At 39.7% G+C, this 13,426-nt stretch overlaps 1 protein-coding gene across 2 annotated transcripts in view; it reads left to right on the top strand.

Annotated features, from left to right (window-relative positions):
* Positions 1 to 2,109: 2,109 nt before the first annotated feature.
* EIF4E (eukaryotic translation initiation factor 4E) overlaps positions 2,110 to 13,426 on the top strand; it is a 42,081-nt gene continuing 30,764 nt past the window's right edge. Inside the window, exon 1 of one of the 2 annotated variants that reach the window (XM_032400880.1) lies at positions 2,110 to 2,178. In XM_032400880.1, coding sequence (XP_032256771.1) covers positions 2,161 to 2,178 — 18 coding nt within the window. In that variant the 5' untranslated portion in view covers positions 2,110 to 2,160. Of the gene's footprint in view, positions 2,179 to 2,794; positions 2,867 to 13,426 lie in introns of those variants that run through there. The other variant, XM_032400879.1, reaches the window with a different exon arrangement.

Raw genomic sequence — 13,426 nt, 5'->3', positions numbered from 1 at the left:
TGGTGATATTAGGCAAAGACACATGAATGTGCCATAAACACATCCAACAAAGTATATACAAAATGGAGATACATTAAGCTACAAAGAATAGGAGCATATATAAGTCTTATAGAAGTACTGGGATGACTGACAAAAGTGGGGAGCTTTTTCATCGAGAAAAGTTAATAAAATGGAAGCTATAATTAAAAAAAGTTTTAAGAATATCACTGGCTTTCAGTCTCATATGGGGATGGAAATTTCCTTAATTCTTTGCTACTATCTAGCAGCACAATGAAAATACATCTATGCTATCTCCTCAAAGAAGATGACCAGGTACTACAGAAGATATCACTGAGATCAACTGTAATTACTTTGGATAGTTTAAGTAACAGTAATTTCTGTAAGTAGAAATTCATTTATATATTTATTCACAATTCCATCTACTTTAAGCCTATTAGAGCTAAGCTGACTGGAAAAAAAGCTTTCATTAATCACCTTTGACATCCAGGGAAACCAAAACATATGCAAAGGCAATGGTTTTGTATATGCAGTCTCAATTATGTGTTAGTCAACTCAAGCAACCATTATGTACTCAATAATAGGTATGACACAGCTCTGGACATCAGCAACACTAAAGCAGGCAGGCACAGACAGCCTGCTTATACTGATGTTTCTAGTGTTAACATTCTTAAGAAGTATGGAAAATAGTAATGATATGTCTTCCTCATTAGAACTTTATAGTAGTGGTCTGTTAGGTTTATCTCCATTTGTTTTATTAACGACCAAACTCTGCAGAATAACACGGTCTTAAGGAAAACAGCAGAGTATCTCAGAGGAAAAGGAAATGTAGGATGCTAGTGTGGGGATAAATTTCTAACTGCCAGTGATTGTTGTGAATATTACAATATATTCCTGACATAAAGCCTCTGTTGAAGGTAGCTACAGTAATAAAGAAAAAAGTCATCTTGAAACTTTAAAATTTAAATTCCTTGGTATACATGATAATGTAGCAAAGTAAACAGAAAAAAAAATTTTAAACATTGTTTAAAAAAACATCAGGGGAAGCAGCTTATCCTTAGGGAGGCACAAGGTGCTTTATTATTAAGCACTTATAGAGTCCGATGCATTTTCAAAGCTGGTTACAATCATTACCACAGCACACCCTTGTGAGGTAAGTGTATTATCATCTGTGGTTCATAAATGAAAAAGCTGAGGCACTGAATGATTAAGTCACTCGCCTAAGGAGAATGAGTCAACGTCAAGAGTCATAGTTGACCGACCTAACTTCTGACGATCAGTCCAGGGCTTAGTCAGCGGGGCCCGGAGTGGCTTCCCTGGCTGGCACCTGGACTTAGGCTATTTCCGTTCTCGTTAAGCAGAGTAGGGGAACCGAGAGGACAGAACTTTCAAATAATTTTTACTTCTACTCAAGATTTAGCCCTGAGGTCTTAATCTCAGGATTTGGGACAGGAAAAGCTGTCGGGTGCACTCCCCCTCCCCCAACCTGTGGCAAGTGGGTACTGCGGGCGGTTCCGCCACCCCCTTTCGCAGTGATGGCAATGAGTGACCACCAGCGTTAGCAGAGCCGGGGGACGGGGGAGGGTTGATTGCTTTAAACAAGGACTCTCCATCGCCGCCTCTTTCTGAAAGCAAGAGAAAATGGTGGGAAGTCAAACAAAATTTAAATAAACAGACAACTTGTCCTAGGACCTCAACTAAGCAAATGAAGCCTCATTGTGCGTGCTGAGCCTGCAGTTCCCAACTTTCCGGGGAAGATGGGAGGACAGGGCAACAAAGGGCGCAGCAGGCATGCCTGGCAGTAAACGCGACAGCAGCTAACCAGGCGGAAGACCACGGGACTGAAAAACCACCGTCCGGCACGCTAGGGTCCGCCGCCGAGAACTGCGCACCCTACCCACCAACCACGCGACCAGTCCTTTTTTTTTTTTTTTTAACTTCTTTGCCCTTAAAAAAAGAGAGAGGGAGAGGGACAGTGAGCGAGAGAGACTCCACTTCCCAGAAGCCTTTTGTTACCCACGCAGCCGCAGTCTTGCGCAGGCGCCGCCGGGGCCAAACGGACACGTCCGTCACGTGGACAGTAGCCGGCCAATCCGGTTTGAATCTCTTTTTTTTCCTCTCACCCCCCCTTCAGGAGCGGTTGTGCGATCAGATCGATCTAAGATGGCGACTGTGGAACCGGTGAGTATTGCCTTTGGCCCCCACCCCCACCGGTCCCCGCGCTCCGTCTCCCTTCGGACTGGAGGACCCCGCGGGACGGCGTTCCCGGCGCGCACGCTACCCCTTGCTGCCCCCTCCCCCTCTTCTTGGGCCTGACCTCTCCGCGGGCAACTGGGGGCGCCCCGGAGGCTGGCCGCGGCGGCGTGTAGCGCACACGTTCTGGTGGGGGCCCGAGAGCTGGGGGAAGGGGGTGGGGGAGGGGCGGCACGGCGCCTCCTGCGTATCCGCGAGGTGGTCTGCTAGGGTGGAGGGTGATCGGGGCCCTGGACTTGGTGTGTGGGGTTTGTGTCTTCGGGATAGAAGGGCGCAGGACTGGCTCCGAGGGGGCGCCGGGATCCGCAGGGAGGGTGGGCGGCGAGCCGGCCTGGAATGAGTTGGAGGAGGGAGCCCCGGGGTAGCTTTTCCGTCCCTACTTCCCTCCCGAGCTCCAGCCTAGGGGTTCGTGTGCGAGGCGCGCGCGGGTCTTCTTTAGACGGGTGGGCCAGGGAGCCGGTGGGCGCGCGTTGCCGGAGGGTGGGTTGGGCGAGAGTGGTGCCGCGGCACGCGAGGAGAAGCTTCGACCTCGCCGAGGGGAGCCGAGAGGGGCAAGCGCATGTTTCTCCAGCGCGCCCGAGAGTTGCCGGGGTTGGCGGCAGGGGAGGCGAGAAAGGTTTGGGGTGGGGAGGAGAACCTCGTGTTGCGCGGTAGAGCTCTCAGAGTAGGATGACGGGTGGTGGTGGTGAGAAAGGGGGATCACATTGTCCTCTCCCCTCCATGCTTGATATTGGGCTGTCATGGAGGAGGGAAGGGGGAGGAGCGAGGCCTACTGATCGCTGCTGCTGGTCTGGTTGCCGGCCGGACCTGCTGCATTTCACACGCGCCGGTCTTCCATTCATTCATCCTTTTCCGCGCAGTGCGCACGTCTCAAGAGAATGCGGATGGGTCTTGATCCATCTGTTCTTCGGCGCGTTTATCGTCTGAAAGATTTCTAAGACACAGTTTACTGGAAATAGGAACTTAACTTTTAAAATTAGTTTTCTATTTATTTTTCCTTTACGCGTTCTGCCTCTTTCTTTTCAGTTTAGGCACCATCTTAAACTTAGTTGAAGCAAGCCGATCCCAGAACAGTAATTTGGTAGTTACCGCCCAAAGGAGAGGATATCTTTGTCATAGTTTGGTTTTGCCGGCACTGGCTCACTGAAACTTACAGGCCTGTGTTGCTGTTTTAGGAATGTCACATCTAAGTGAAACTGTTTTAGAGGCATAATGGAGTATTTTAACAACTGAAGACCTTGGAACCAATTCTAAACCTTGGTTGCCAGATATTTTTGTGTTATCTTTAATGATAGTTTGTGATTTTGATAAGGACTTAACCAATTTGTTTTAACTTTTTAGAGACTTTTATAGCTAGCTCAAAAATTAGTCATGGACGGTTTGTAGACTACAAAAAGACTTATTTTTCATTACGTTGGTGTGAACTATCCTACCTTGCCGGAATTTAAGGCAGCTCTTCTCTTTGGTTACTTGTTTTTTATTGGTATCAGTTTTCATTTATGTTCTGCAAAACTGTCTCTTAATTTGCTGATACAGTTAACTGACTTTAGAACATTAATATTACATAAATAAAAAGGTAAAGGATGAATATAAAAATACTCCCTTTTAACAAGTTCCCATGTCAACTTTTTACTGGATCTGCTCTCCTCCCTACTGTACCAGTATCATTAAAAAGCATTACAGCGGGTCATAGGGGCAAGGCTAAAACCTCTAAGCTGCGAAATAATGATGTATTCTGTGAAGTTTCAGTAACATTTAGGTCCTTTGGATTTTGTAAAGCTATGCAGTTTTCTTTCAACCGCACAGAACAGAACTACAAAGTGTTGAAGGACTATTTTGAGTCAGTAAATATTTATAGCCTCTGTTATGTTTAGGAGGTTGTATCAAATGTTCTTTAGGATACAAAGTTATACAAAATGTGATTCTGTACCTTGTTCAATGTAAACTCTTAAGGAGCTTAATTCCCAGTGATGTGGTGGGTGATACAGTATAGTGTTCATTCCAGTGCTGACCCAGGGAAACTTGGATACAGCATTTAAATTTGGGTAGTAGGGAACCTAAAAACCTAAAAGTGTGTGAAAGTGGAAGGCCAGTAGTAGTTTGAGGATGTATGTAAAATACATTGACGTGTTCATTTTTAGTGAGAATGGCAAATTTTTGCACTTTCAGTGCACCCTTTTCACAGGTTAGTCTTTAGAATTCTTTGACGATTTTAAATACTGGGAGGTTTTTTTTTTTTTTTTTAATTTTTTAAACAGCAGCTGATTAGTATTGATTGTAGTTGAGATATTCCTACTGAAGCCTACAGAAACCATTATATTTGTTCATTGCTATTTCAGCTAGCTTGTGAGTTTCCTTATTGCTCTTCTGTAGGGCATAATCATAAGCACTTAAAGAATCATGGCTTTTCCTGATTGTCCCACCTTTCATAGGTATTTGGGGAATTTTTATCTATGGAAATTACATAAAATATCAGTCATTTTCAGTTCGATATTATTTGATTTTTTCAAGTGTGTGTAAGAGATCAGTTACATTAAGATGTGGCTTACAAATACTAAATTTGTTGAGAAGCTTGATAGGGAAAATTAAAGGAAGCATTTTACCTCTTTATAGGTAATATGGCAAATTTTGAACATTGGGATAAACAATGCTTTTCTGTTATTCTCTTGGCATTTGAACTGTGGCTAGGTCAAAATTATCCTTTGTGGCTAGATCAAAATTAGACTTAATATTAGTAGTGAAGATGGGGAGGCAGTTTCCCCAGGCCATCTTGCTTCCAGTGGCAAAACATTTCTTTGTAACTTTATCTTCATTCTGCATTCTTCATTATTGGGCTGTTTTTTGACTTGTAGTTCTTTTTAAGGTAAGAGGTTTTTTGTTTTTTTGTTTGTTTAAACTGAAGGTATACAGTTTTATTTGTTTTTACATTGTATTTCTTGGATTTTTAAAGCTACATTAATTGCTAACTGGAATCAACTTGGACAGTCGGTTGATCTAATGTTTCCATTTTTACCCTTTAGAAACATGTTTTGTACTGCAAAGAGCTTATTAAAAGTGAATAAGGCTTACGTATATATGGACAAATATGTTGTATGTAACTCAGTTTTTTTGGTTAATCAAAGACTGTTGATTGACAAGCAGACCTTGCAGATTAATATTATGTTTTTGCCTTAATGAAAGAACCCAGTACATGTATCAGAGTTCATTGATAAACCAAATAAATTTAGTTCTGGTGTTTATATTTTCAAATTTCATTTCATTTTATACTCTGAATTAATACTATGCATAATCATTTAACTCAGAAATCCAATTTATTTATTTATTTTAAGATTTTATTTATTTATTTGACAGAGACATAGCAAGAGAGAGAACACAAGCAGGGGAAGTGAGAGAGGGAGAAGCAGGCTTCCTGCTGAGCAGGGAGCCGGATGTGGGGCTCCATCCCAGGACTCTGGGATCATGACCTGAGCCAAAGGCAGACGCTTAACGAGTGAGCCACCCAGGCGCCCCTCAGAAATCCAATTTAGAAAGCAGTCCTAGTTTATACACTGAAGTTGCAGAGAATATAGTATTAAATGAATTAGGTAAGCTTAATCCAATTTGGACAGCAAATTCTAGGCAATACTTAAAATACGTTGTTTAATTTATATAAGGTTAAAAATGTAGAGTACCTGGTTGTAACAAGGAACTTGTGAAATGGTTATTTTAGCAATGGTAATTACTTTTCCTTCTCTGCTACTACTGGAAATTTTCTTGCTCTTCTGGTACCTATGAATTTTTTCATCTATGTTATAGAGACTTCTTAGAGAAGTGGAAAAGAGCATGGGGTATAGTCTAATTTTAATATCTGTGTCACCCTGGCTGAAATTTCTAAGTCTAGCTGAGAAAATGGGAATAAGGTATCTTACAGTGATTTTGATTTTCAAATTCAGTATTCAGAGATGACAGTTTGTCCGTTATGAAAAACTAGGTATACCAAGTTAATAGTCCATGAGTGTGTTGCATGCAGGTGTATTCATGCATACTCATGTGTACTCATCTTTTCCTCTCTTTGATAAGAAATTCACATAGCTGCTTTTTGATTATCAGTCCTTAGTCATTGGCAAGAAATGCAAAGCTTATGCTCTACAATCCTCAGATACTCTTCCCACTCCTATCCCTATCATAAAAATCACTAGTGTTCCTTCAAAAGTTCCTGTTTGTGTCTGGAGAAAAAAGAAAGGATCACTTTTGACTTTCAAGTATGTGGTCAGAAAGTAAGTGTTTTTTTCCCTCCAGTTGGAACTTTTGATACATCATTCCATAGAAACAATGGGAGGCTGTAATATATTGTCACATTGTTCAGTAAGTTTCAGTGGCATTAGGACAAATCTAACCAGCATTGAATTTCCAGGGATATGGATTTAGAGTTCTAAGCAACTGCCCTGAAAATGACCTTTAAGGGGCGCCTGGGTGGCTCAGGTGGTTAAGCGTCTATCTTCAGCTCAGGTCATGGTCCCGGGGTCCTGGGATCGAGCCCTGCCTGGGGCCCCCTGCCCGGTCCTCCTCCTCCCTTTGCCATCCCCCCCCCCCCCCCCCCGTGCTCTCTGGCTCCATTTCTCTGTCAAATAAATAAATCTTTAAAACAAATGACCTTTAATCACAACCTATTTGTAACAGTGATTTTTAATGTAGGCAGATCTTTATTTCTTACTAATTAACATATAGCATGTACGTATGTCAGGCACCACATTAAGTACATATATTAATTCATTTAATCCTACAGCAGCCCTATGAGGTAGGTATTATTATCCTTCATTCAGATGAGGAAACCAAGGCACAAAGAGATTAAGTAACCGTGTGACTAACTTGCTCAAGATCACACAGCTAGTAAATGGTGGGGTGGAGTTCAAACTAAAGCAGCCAAATTCCAGAGGATGTGTTCTTAACCATGACACCGTCTTTCCAGTAGCCATGTAATGTGTTTTCCTTATGGGATTTGGGGAGATTAATTTGATAAACTTACTAGGTATTTTACTGCAGCTCTAAAAGAAAATGTGTGGACATTTTAGGCTCTTTTCTACTACAGTGTTTGATAACTGATAACCAAAGTACAGTAAGAAAATAGCACTGTGGTGTCTAAATTCAAGGACTAAACACGTTGTTACACATAAGGTTATATTTTAGAAACTGGTCCAGAACATTTTGGATAGATTTCTGAAGAAAGCAAATGGTCACTTCCCTTCTCCCCCTTCTCATTTGATTTTTGGACCTTGTCAAATCAAATGATTTGCCAATTAAAATATTTTCCGAGTAAAAACAGTGCAGTAAGTTTTTAAAAATTTGTGATTATGGAATTTATTCATAACTACCTTTGTACTGTTAGTAATTTTGGTGAAAGGTCTAAGAGTTAAGCAGTTGTTTTGAAAAAGTTTCAGTATAATATTGCTAGTCTTGTTTTTCTTTTTTTTCGGGTGCATGAGTGCATGTGGGGGATGGGTGGGAGGAGAGGGAGAGAGAATCTCAAGCCGACTCCCCACTGAGCACGGAGCCAGACCGGGCTTGATCTCATGAGATTACGACCTGAGACTAAATCAGGAGTCAGTCGCTTAACCAACTGAGGCACCCAGGCACCCCTAATGTTGCTTAGTCTTAAAAGCTCAATTGTTTGAGGAAGATAGTAGTAAGACCATTTCTCTGCAACTCAAGGCTTTGCAGTAATTGTTAGAGCTAAAACATATACTTGCATGTTTTTAGATATATGTTCTAAACTTGTTACTATAAAATGCTGTACAGAAATTATAATCTGTGCTCTGTTTATTATAGTGACAGTCAATAAGATTTTTATATTTATGTGAACTAATGTCAGTGTGGATTTTCTTTTAAGATTTTATTTATTTAGAGGGAGATAGCGCAAGTTGGGGCAGGGGCAGAGGGCGAGGGAGAGAGAATCTCAAGCAGACTCTGTGCTAAGCATGGGGCCTGATGCGGGATTGATCCCAGGACCCTGAGATCTTGACCTGAGCTGCAATCAAGAGTCGGACACTTAACTGACTGACCCACCCAGGCGTCCCATGTTAGTGTTCTTATGAAGAATTTTTATGGGGTTTTACATAGTCATTTTAGGGCAACAGCTTATGCAGTTACAAAGTCTGATAACTTCCAAGTATTAACTAAGGAAAGAAAATGTAATATTTTAATGGAAAGATGAAACACATATTTTTCTTGTAGTTTTTCCCCCCTAATTCTCTTAATATTTTGAGATAAATAATAGGTGGGAAATTCATATTTCAAGTAATTTTTTTTCCTGCCAAGCTTAGAACTCAAACCCAGGCCCTGGCCCCAAGCTCTGTTACTATTCTGTTCAAAAAAAGAAACTGAAATTCAAGACTAAGAAGTCTAACTCCTTATCTTCAGTAGAACTCCTACCTTAAGCATAAAATTGCTGGATAGATCATCATTATGCACAAATAAATTAAATATAAAGCCCTGTCTTTGAAGGGGCACCTGGGTGGCTCAGTTGGTTAAGCGGCAGACTCTTGATTTGGGCTCAGGTCGTGATCTCAGGGTCCTGGGCTTGAGCCCAGGGTCAGGCTCCATGCTCAGTGGGAGGTCTGCTTCTCTCGCTCCCTCTGCCCCTTCCCCCGCGCATGCACACGCCCTCTCTCTCTCTACTCTCTCTCAAATAAACATTTAAAAAAAATTCCTGTCTTTGAAAAGATATACCAAATGACTTATAGGCTGTGGCGTGGAGCAATACAGGTTTTTCTCTTTTTTTTTTCTTATTCATTCATTTGAACTTGTACGCTGTATTTTTTAATAATGTTCAGGATTGTAAAATCTCTTTTGGATTTTGGTTTATAAATAATTACCATTTAGCTTTTATTATTTTTTTTTAATTACTTTTTTCTTGAATTAGTAATACATGCTCATGGTCCAAAATTCAAATAGATCCCTTTAGCGGTGAAGTCTATGGCCCCATTGTCAGAATAATGTTTTTAAATGCATTAAGTAAAATACTTAGGATTACAAAAGAAGCTAATTACATTGAAGTACAGTAAGGATTACCTGAGTTAACATGCAGCATTAAGGATGCTGCCTTAAGGATGCTGCCTGGCACAGTCTCAGTCCTGTCTTTTTTTTTTTTTTTTTTTTAAGATTTATCTATTTATTTTGTGGGGAGAGAGAGTGCACGCTAGCGAGCCCATGAGCAAGAGGGGCAGAGGGAGAGAGAATCTCAAGCAGACTGCCTGCTGAGTGCCATGACCATGAGATCACGACCTGAGCTGAAACCAAGAAACCAGGAGTTGGATGCTCAACTGACTAAGCCACATAGGTGCCCCAGTCCTGTCTTTTTATTGTGAAAAACCTATTTCCTATCTATCTTTTGCAGCCATCTAGTTCCCTTTTCCAATGCATCCATACTGTTAACCAGTTTGAGGATTCTTTTAGATAAGGGCTGTACAAGAGAACTTTCTGTGATGGTGGAAATGTTCTACATTTGTGCTGTTCAGTACAGTAGGCACTAGCCCCACATGGCTTTTGAGCACTTGAATTGTGACTGATTGAACCAAGGAAGTGAATTTTAAACTTCATTTAACTTTAATTTAAATGTCATTTTAATTAATTGAAATTTAATTTCATATGTTGCTAGTGGCTACCAAATTGGACAGTGTAGCTGTAGAATCTAGACCTACCTGGTGTAAACATATGCATTTCAAAGGCAGTTATTTGCTCTTGTATGGATAATTAGAATTGTCCTATAGCCTTTTTTGTGCTGTTTAAAAAAAATTTGTGAGTAGGCAGTACTTTATGTTGTTTGAAAATCTGATTTTGTACAAAAGACTATATAGTGAAGTCTGTATCTCAGGCTGATCCCATTCAGGTAGATCACTTCTAGAGACAACCAGTATTGTCACTTCTATCTTTCCATAGAGATTTATATATATAGGCAACAAGGATGTATATTCTTTTTTTTAAAAATGTTAGTCAACTGTATACATTAATCTGGCACATTATGTTTTTCACTTAATAATAGGTGTTTTAGAGCATTGCATATTAGCACATAAACCTTTCACTTTTTTTTTGTTGTTGGTATGTATTGCACGGTTTGGTCTTAAACATAGTTATTTCTATATTGTATTTCTATACATTTGGGTTATTCCAACCATTTGCTAATTCAGTTTATGGTGAATAGCCTTCTCATATTCCATACATGAGGTAGTATAGTTGAAAGGTAAATGTTTTGCCAGTAAATTGAAAATTTAGAAACTACTGGTTAGATAAAACGCTTTGTGACTATAGTTGGCTATCAGGCTATAATTTTTTTTAGAACTACACCTCTTTCTAATTGTGAAAAATTTATATGTAAAAAACGTAAAAGATACACATGTGCATAAGTTTTAGAGTAATAAATTGATGACCTTTGTACTCATCACCTAAGACATCATCGTGTCTTTATGATGGCTTCATCTTCCTCGAATCTCTACTAAAGCCCCACTTGGGGAAACCAGTGGGCAAGATCATGAACATGTTCTGGGAAACATAGGACTCCACAGTTGTTATCTGGCAGGTTATGCTGTGGGCCAGGCAAAGAACTTTTAGTTAGGAGAGTGGTTTGTGGTAGTAAGATGCTTTGTGTCTTTGTGTGTTGTTTTAAAGTGTAGGTTAAAGCTGAACTCAGTTGGTGTGAAATTTGTAGCTGTTTCAGGGGGAAGGGCACAAAGGAGAGAAAAGGAGCTTTGTTAACACAGGGTTAAGCTGAGTTAAGTAAAGATAAAAGTCTGGGCCAGACAAACCATGGCAATCAGTGTTTTGTTTTGTTTTGTTTTAAGGGTAGAATAATAAGCATCTTGATCATTATAGCCATCAGATGAAGAATCACATTGGTCCAATCTGGATGTTGCTCTCTATATCTGGTACACACTTGTCTTTGACTATGTTCGTGATTCCCTCTCATCTGACTTCTTGGTGTCCCTTGTTGTCTTACTTGGTTTCTTGTTTCATTTCAGTGGATCACATCTCCAGTAATATTTTGAGAAAAGATACATGAGAGTTAAAGATTTTTGAGACCTTGCCTATTAAAGAATGTCATATCTGTAGTTTGGCTGGGTGTAGAATTCTTTTCTTCAGAATTTTAAAGTCATTATCTCAGGTCATCTTCTGTTGTGGCTGTTCAGTCAGATAGTCTAATGACTACTTTTCTTTTTTCTTTTCTTTTCTCTTCTTTTCTTTGTGTGACCAGTTCTACTTCAACCGAGAAATTTTTTTTGTCCCCATTTCACAATGACATGCTCCACTGGGCTAGGTACTCATTGCATTTTTTTAACGTGGCAACTCCTATTCATCACTTTATAGATTTATTTGTGATTTTCCCCTCTTTGAAACAGTTATTGAGATACTGGATCTCCTAGCATGGGTCTCTGATTTTTGTTTTGTTTTGTTTTTTTTAAGTTTAAATCTTGCTTTCATTTTCTGTCTTTTATTTTCTGGGAAATTTTATTTTCAAGCCTTTCTGTCATAATTTTAATTTCCAGGACACTTCTCTTCTCTTCCCTGTGTTCACTTTATAACTTCCTATAATTGTGATGCAACATTTTAACCCCCCCTTTTTTTTTTAAGATTTTATTTATTTATTTGACAGAGAGAGACACAGCAAGAGAGGGAACACAAGCAGGGGAGCGGGAGAGGGAGAAGCAGGCTTCCCGCGGAGCAGGGAGCCTGATGCGGGGCTCGGCTCAATCCCAAGATCCTGGAATCATGACCTGAGCCGAAGGCAGACGCTTAACAACTGAGCCACCCAGGCACCCCACATTTTAACCTTTTGAGGATATATATATATAGCTACATATTTTTGAGGGCATTTTCTTTTCCCTGCCTCTTCCCTCCAAGTTGCTTATTTTCTTTTTTATTTTTGAACTCATGGCAGCATTCCTGTGAAGGTAGAGGGAGGAAATTGAGGGATCTAGTTATTTTTCAATAGCTGTCACCATATTCTCTTTAATTTACCTCCTTCTTTCACTCTCAGTTCTAAAGGTTCTGCCAGTTTTTGAGACTTTTAGGATCTAGCTGTGTATATTGATTAGTGACCATTTGTCCATCTGTGTTCCAGCTCTTTTCTTTTTTTCTTTGCTGTTCCCATAGTTGTGGACTTAGAAAAAAATCTCTATTATCGTTTTAGTGGGATTTTGAGAAGGAACAAAATTAAAATCATTCATTTATTCAAACATTTGAGTACTGTACTGTCATGTGCTAGACACTTCTGAGTGCTTAACCCTGCTCTCCTTTGAGCTTAAAGTTACTGAATTACTGAATAGCAAAAAAAGTAAAGAAGTAACACTTAGCATGATATTTAAAAAGTAACATTGTTGCATTCTGATCATAGAATACAGTATTACAGTTTTTCTGTAACTAGGCAAAAAGTGCCAGGAATAATAAACCTAGCAAGTAATTTGCTGCTTTCCTATACCCAGGTACCAGAGCCTTCAAGTGCCCAGAAATTACAAACCTAGTAAGTCATTTGCAGGATTCATAAATGAAAGCTCTACAATTCTACTGAGGAATACAATGAAGGGCTTTAGTAAACAAAGTCATAATTTGCTTTTGGGAAAGATTTGATATTGGGAAGATGTTAATTTTTCCTGAATTAATTCAGTATGTATTGAATCAAAATGCCAAAATCTTTGCAGTGGGATGGGGAACTATATGCTGAGGTCCACAAACTGGCCTTAGGCCTGTTCTTGTGTGGCCTGCTAGCTAAGAATGTGTTTTGTATTTCAAAGGGTTGTAAAATAAAGCAGAGAATAAGTGACAGAAAGATCACCAGCCTAAAATATTTACTCTCTGACCCCTTATAGAAAAAGTTTGCAAGCTCCTGTTTTATAAAATGATTGTAAAGTTTATTTGAAAGAATAAATAAATGAGAATTGGCAGTTAATTTTTGAAGAAGAAAAGGGGAATGGAGAATTTGCCTTACAATGAGAAAAAAAATATTGAACAGTTAATTTTTAAAAATGTGGTATTGGTGTAAATGGGACTGACAGATCACTGAAACAGACTGCTCAGTCCAGTAGACTCAAGTGTATATTTGGTTTCAGTATAATTTTGTTGTAATAAATTTGGAACATTAGATCTGTGTGAAGAAAATAAAAGTCATCTATAATCCGAACAACTAGGTTTTCCTTGGTAATATTTTGGT

Source organism: Phoca vitulina, unplaced genomic scaffold (assembly GCF_004348235.1).
Source record: "Phoca vitulina isolate PV1807 unplaced genomic scaffold, GSC_HSeal_1.0 scaffold3, whole genome shotgun sequence".
NCBI lineage: Eukaryota > Metazoa > Chordata > Mammalia > Carnivora > Phocidae > Phoca > Phoca vitulina.
The sequence above is the reverse complement of the archived record's forward strand: the minus strand, read 5'-3'. Positions and strand labels throughout refer to the sequence as shown.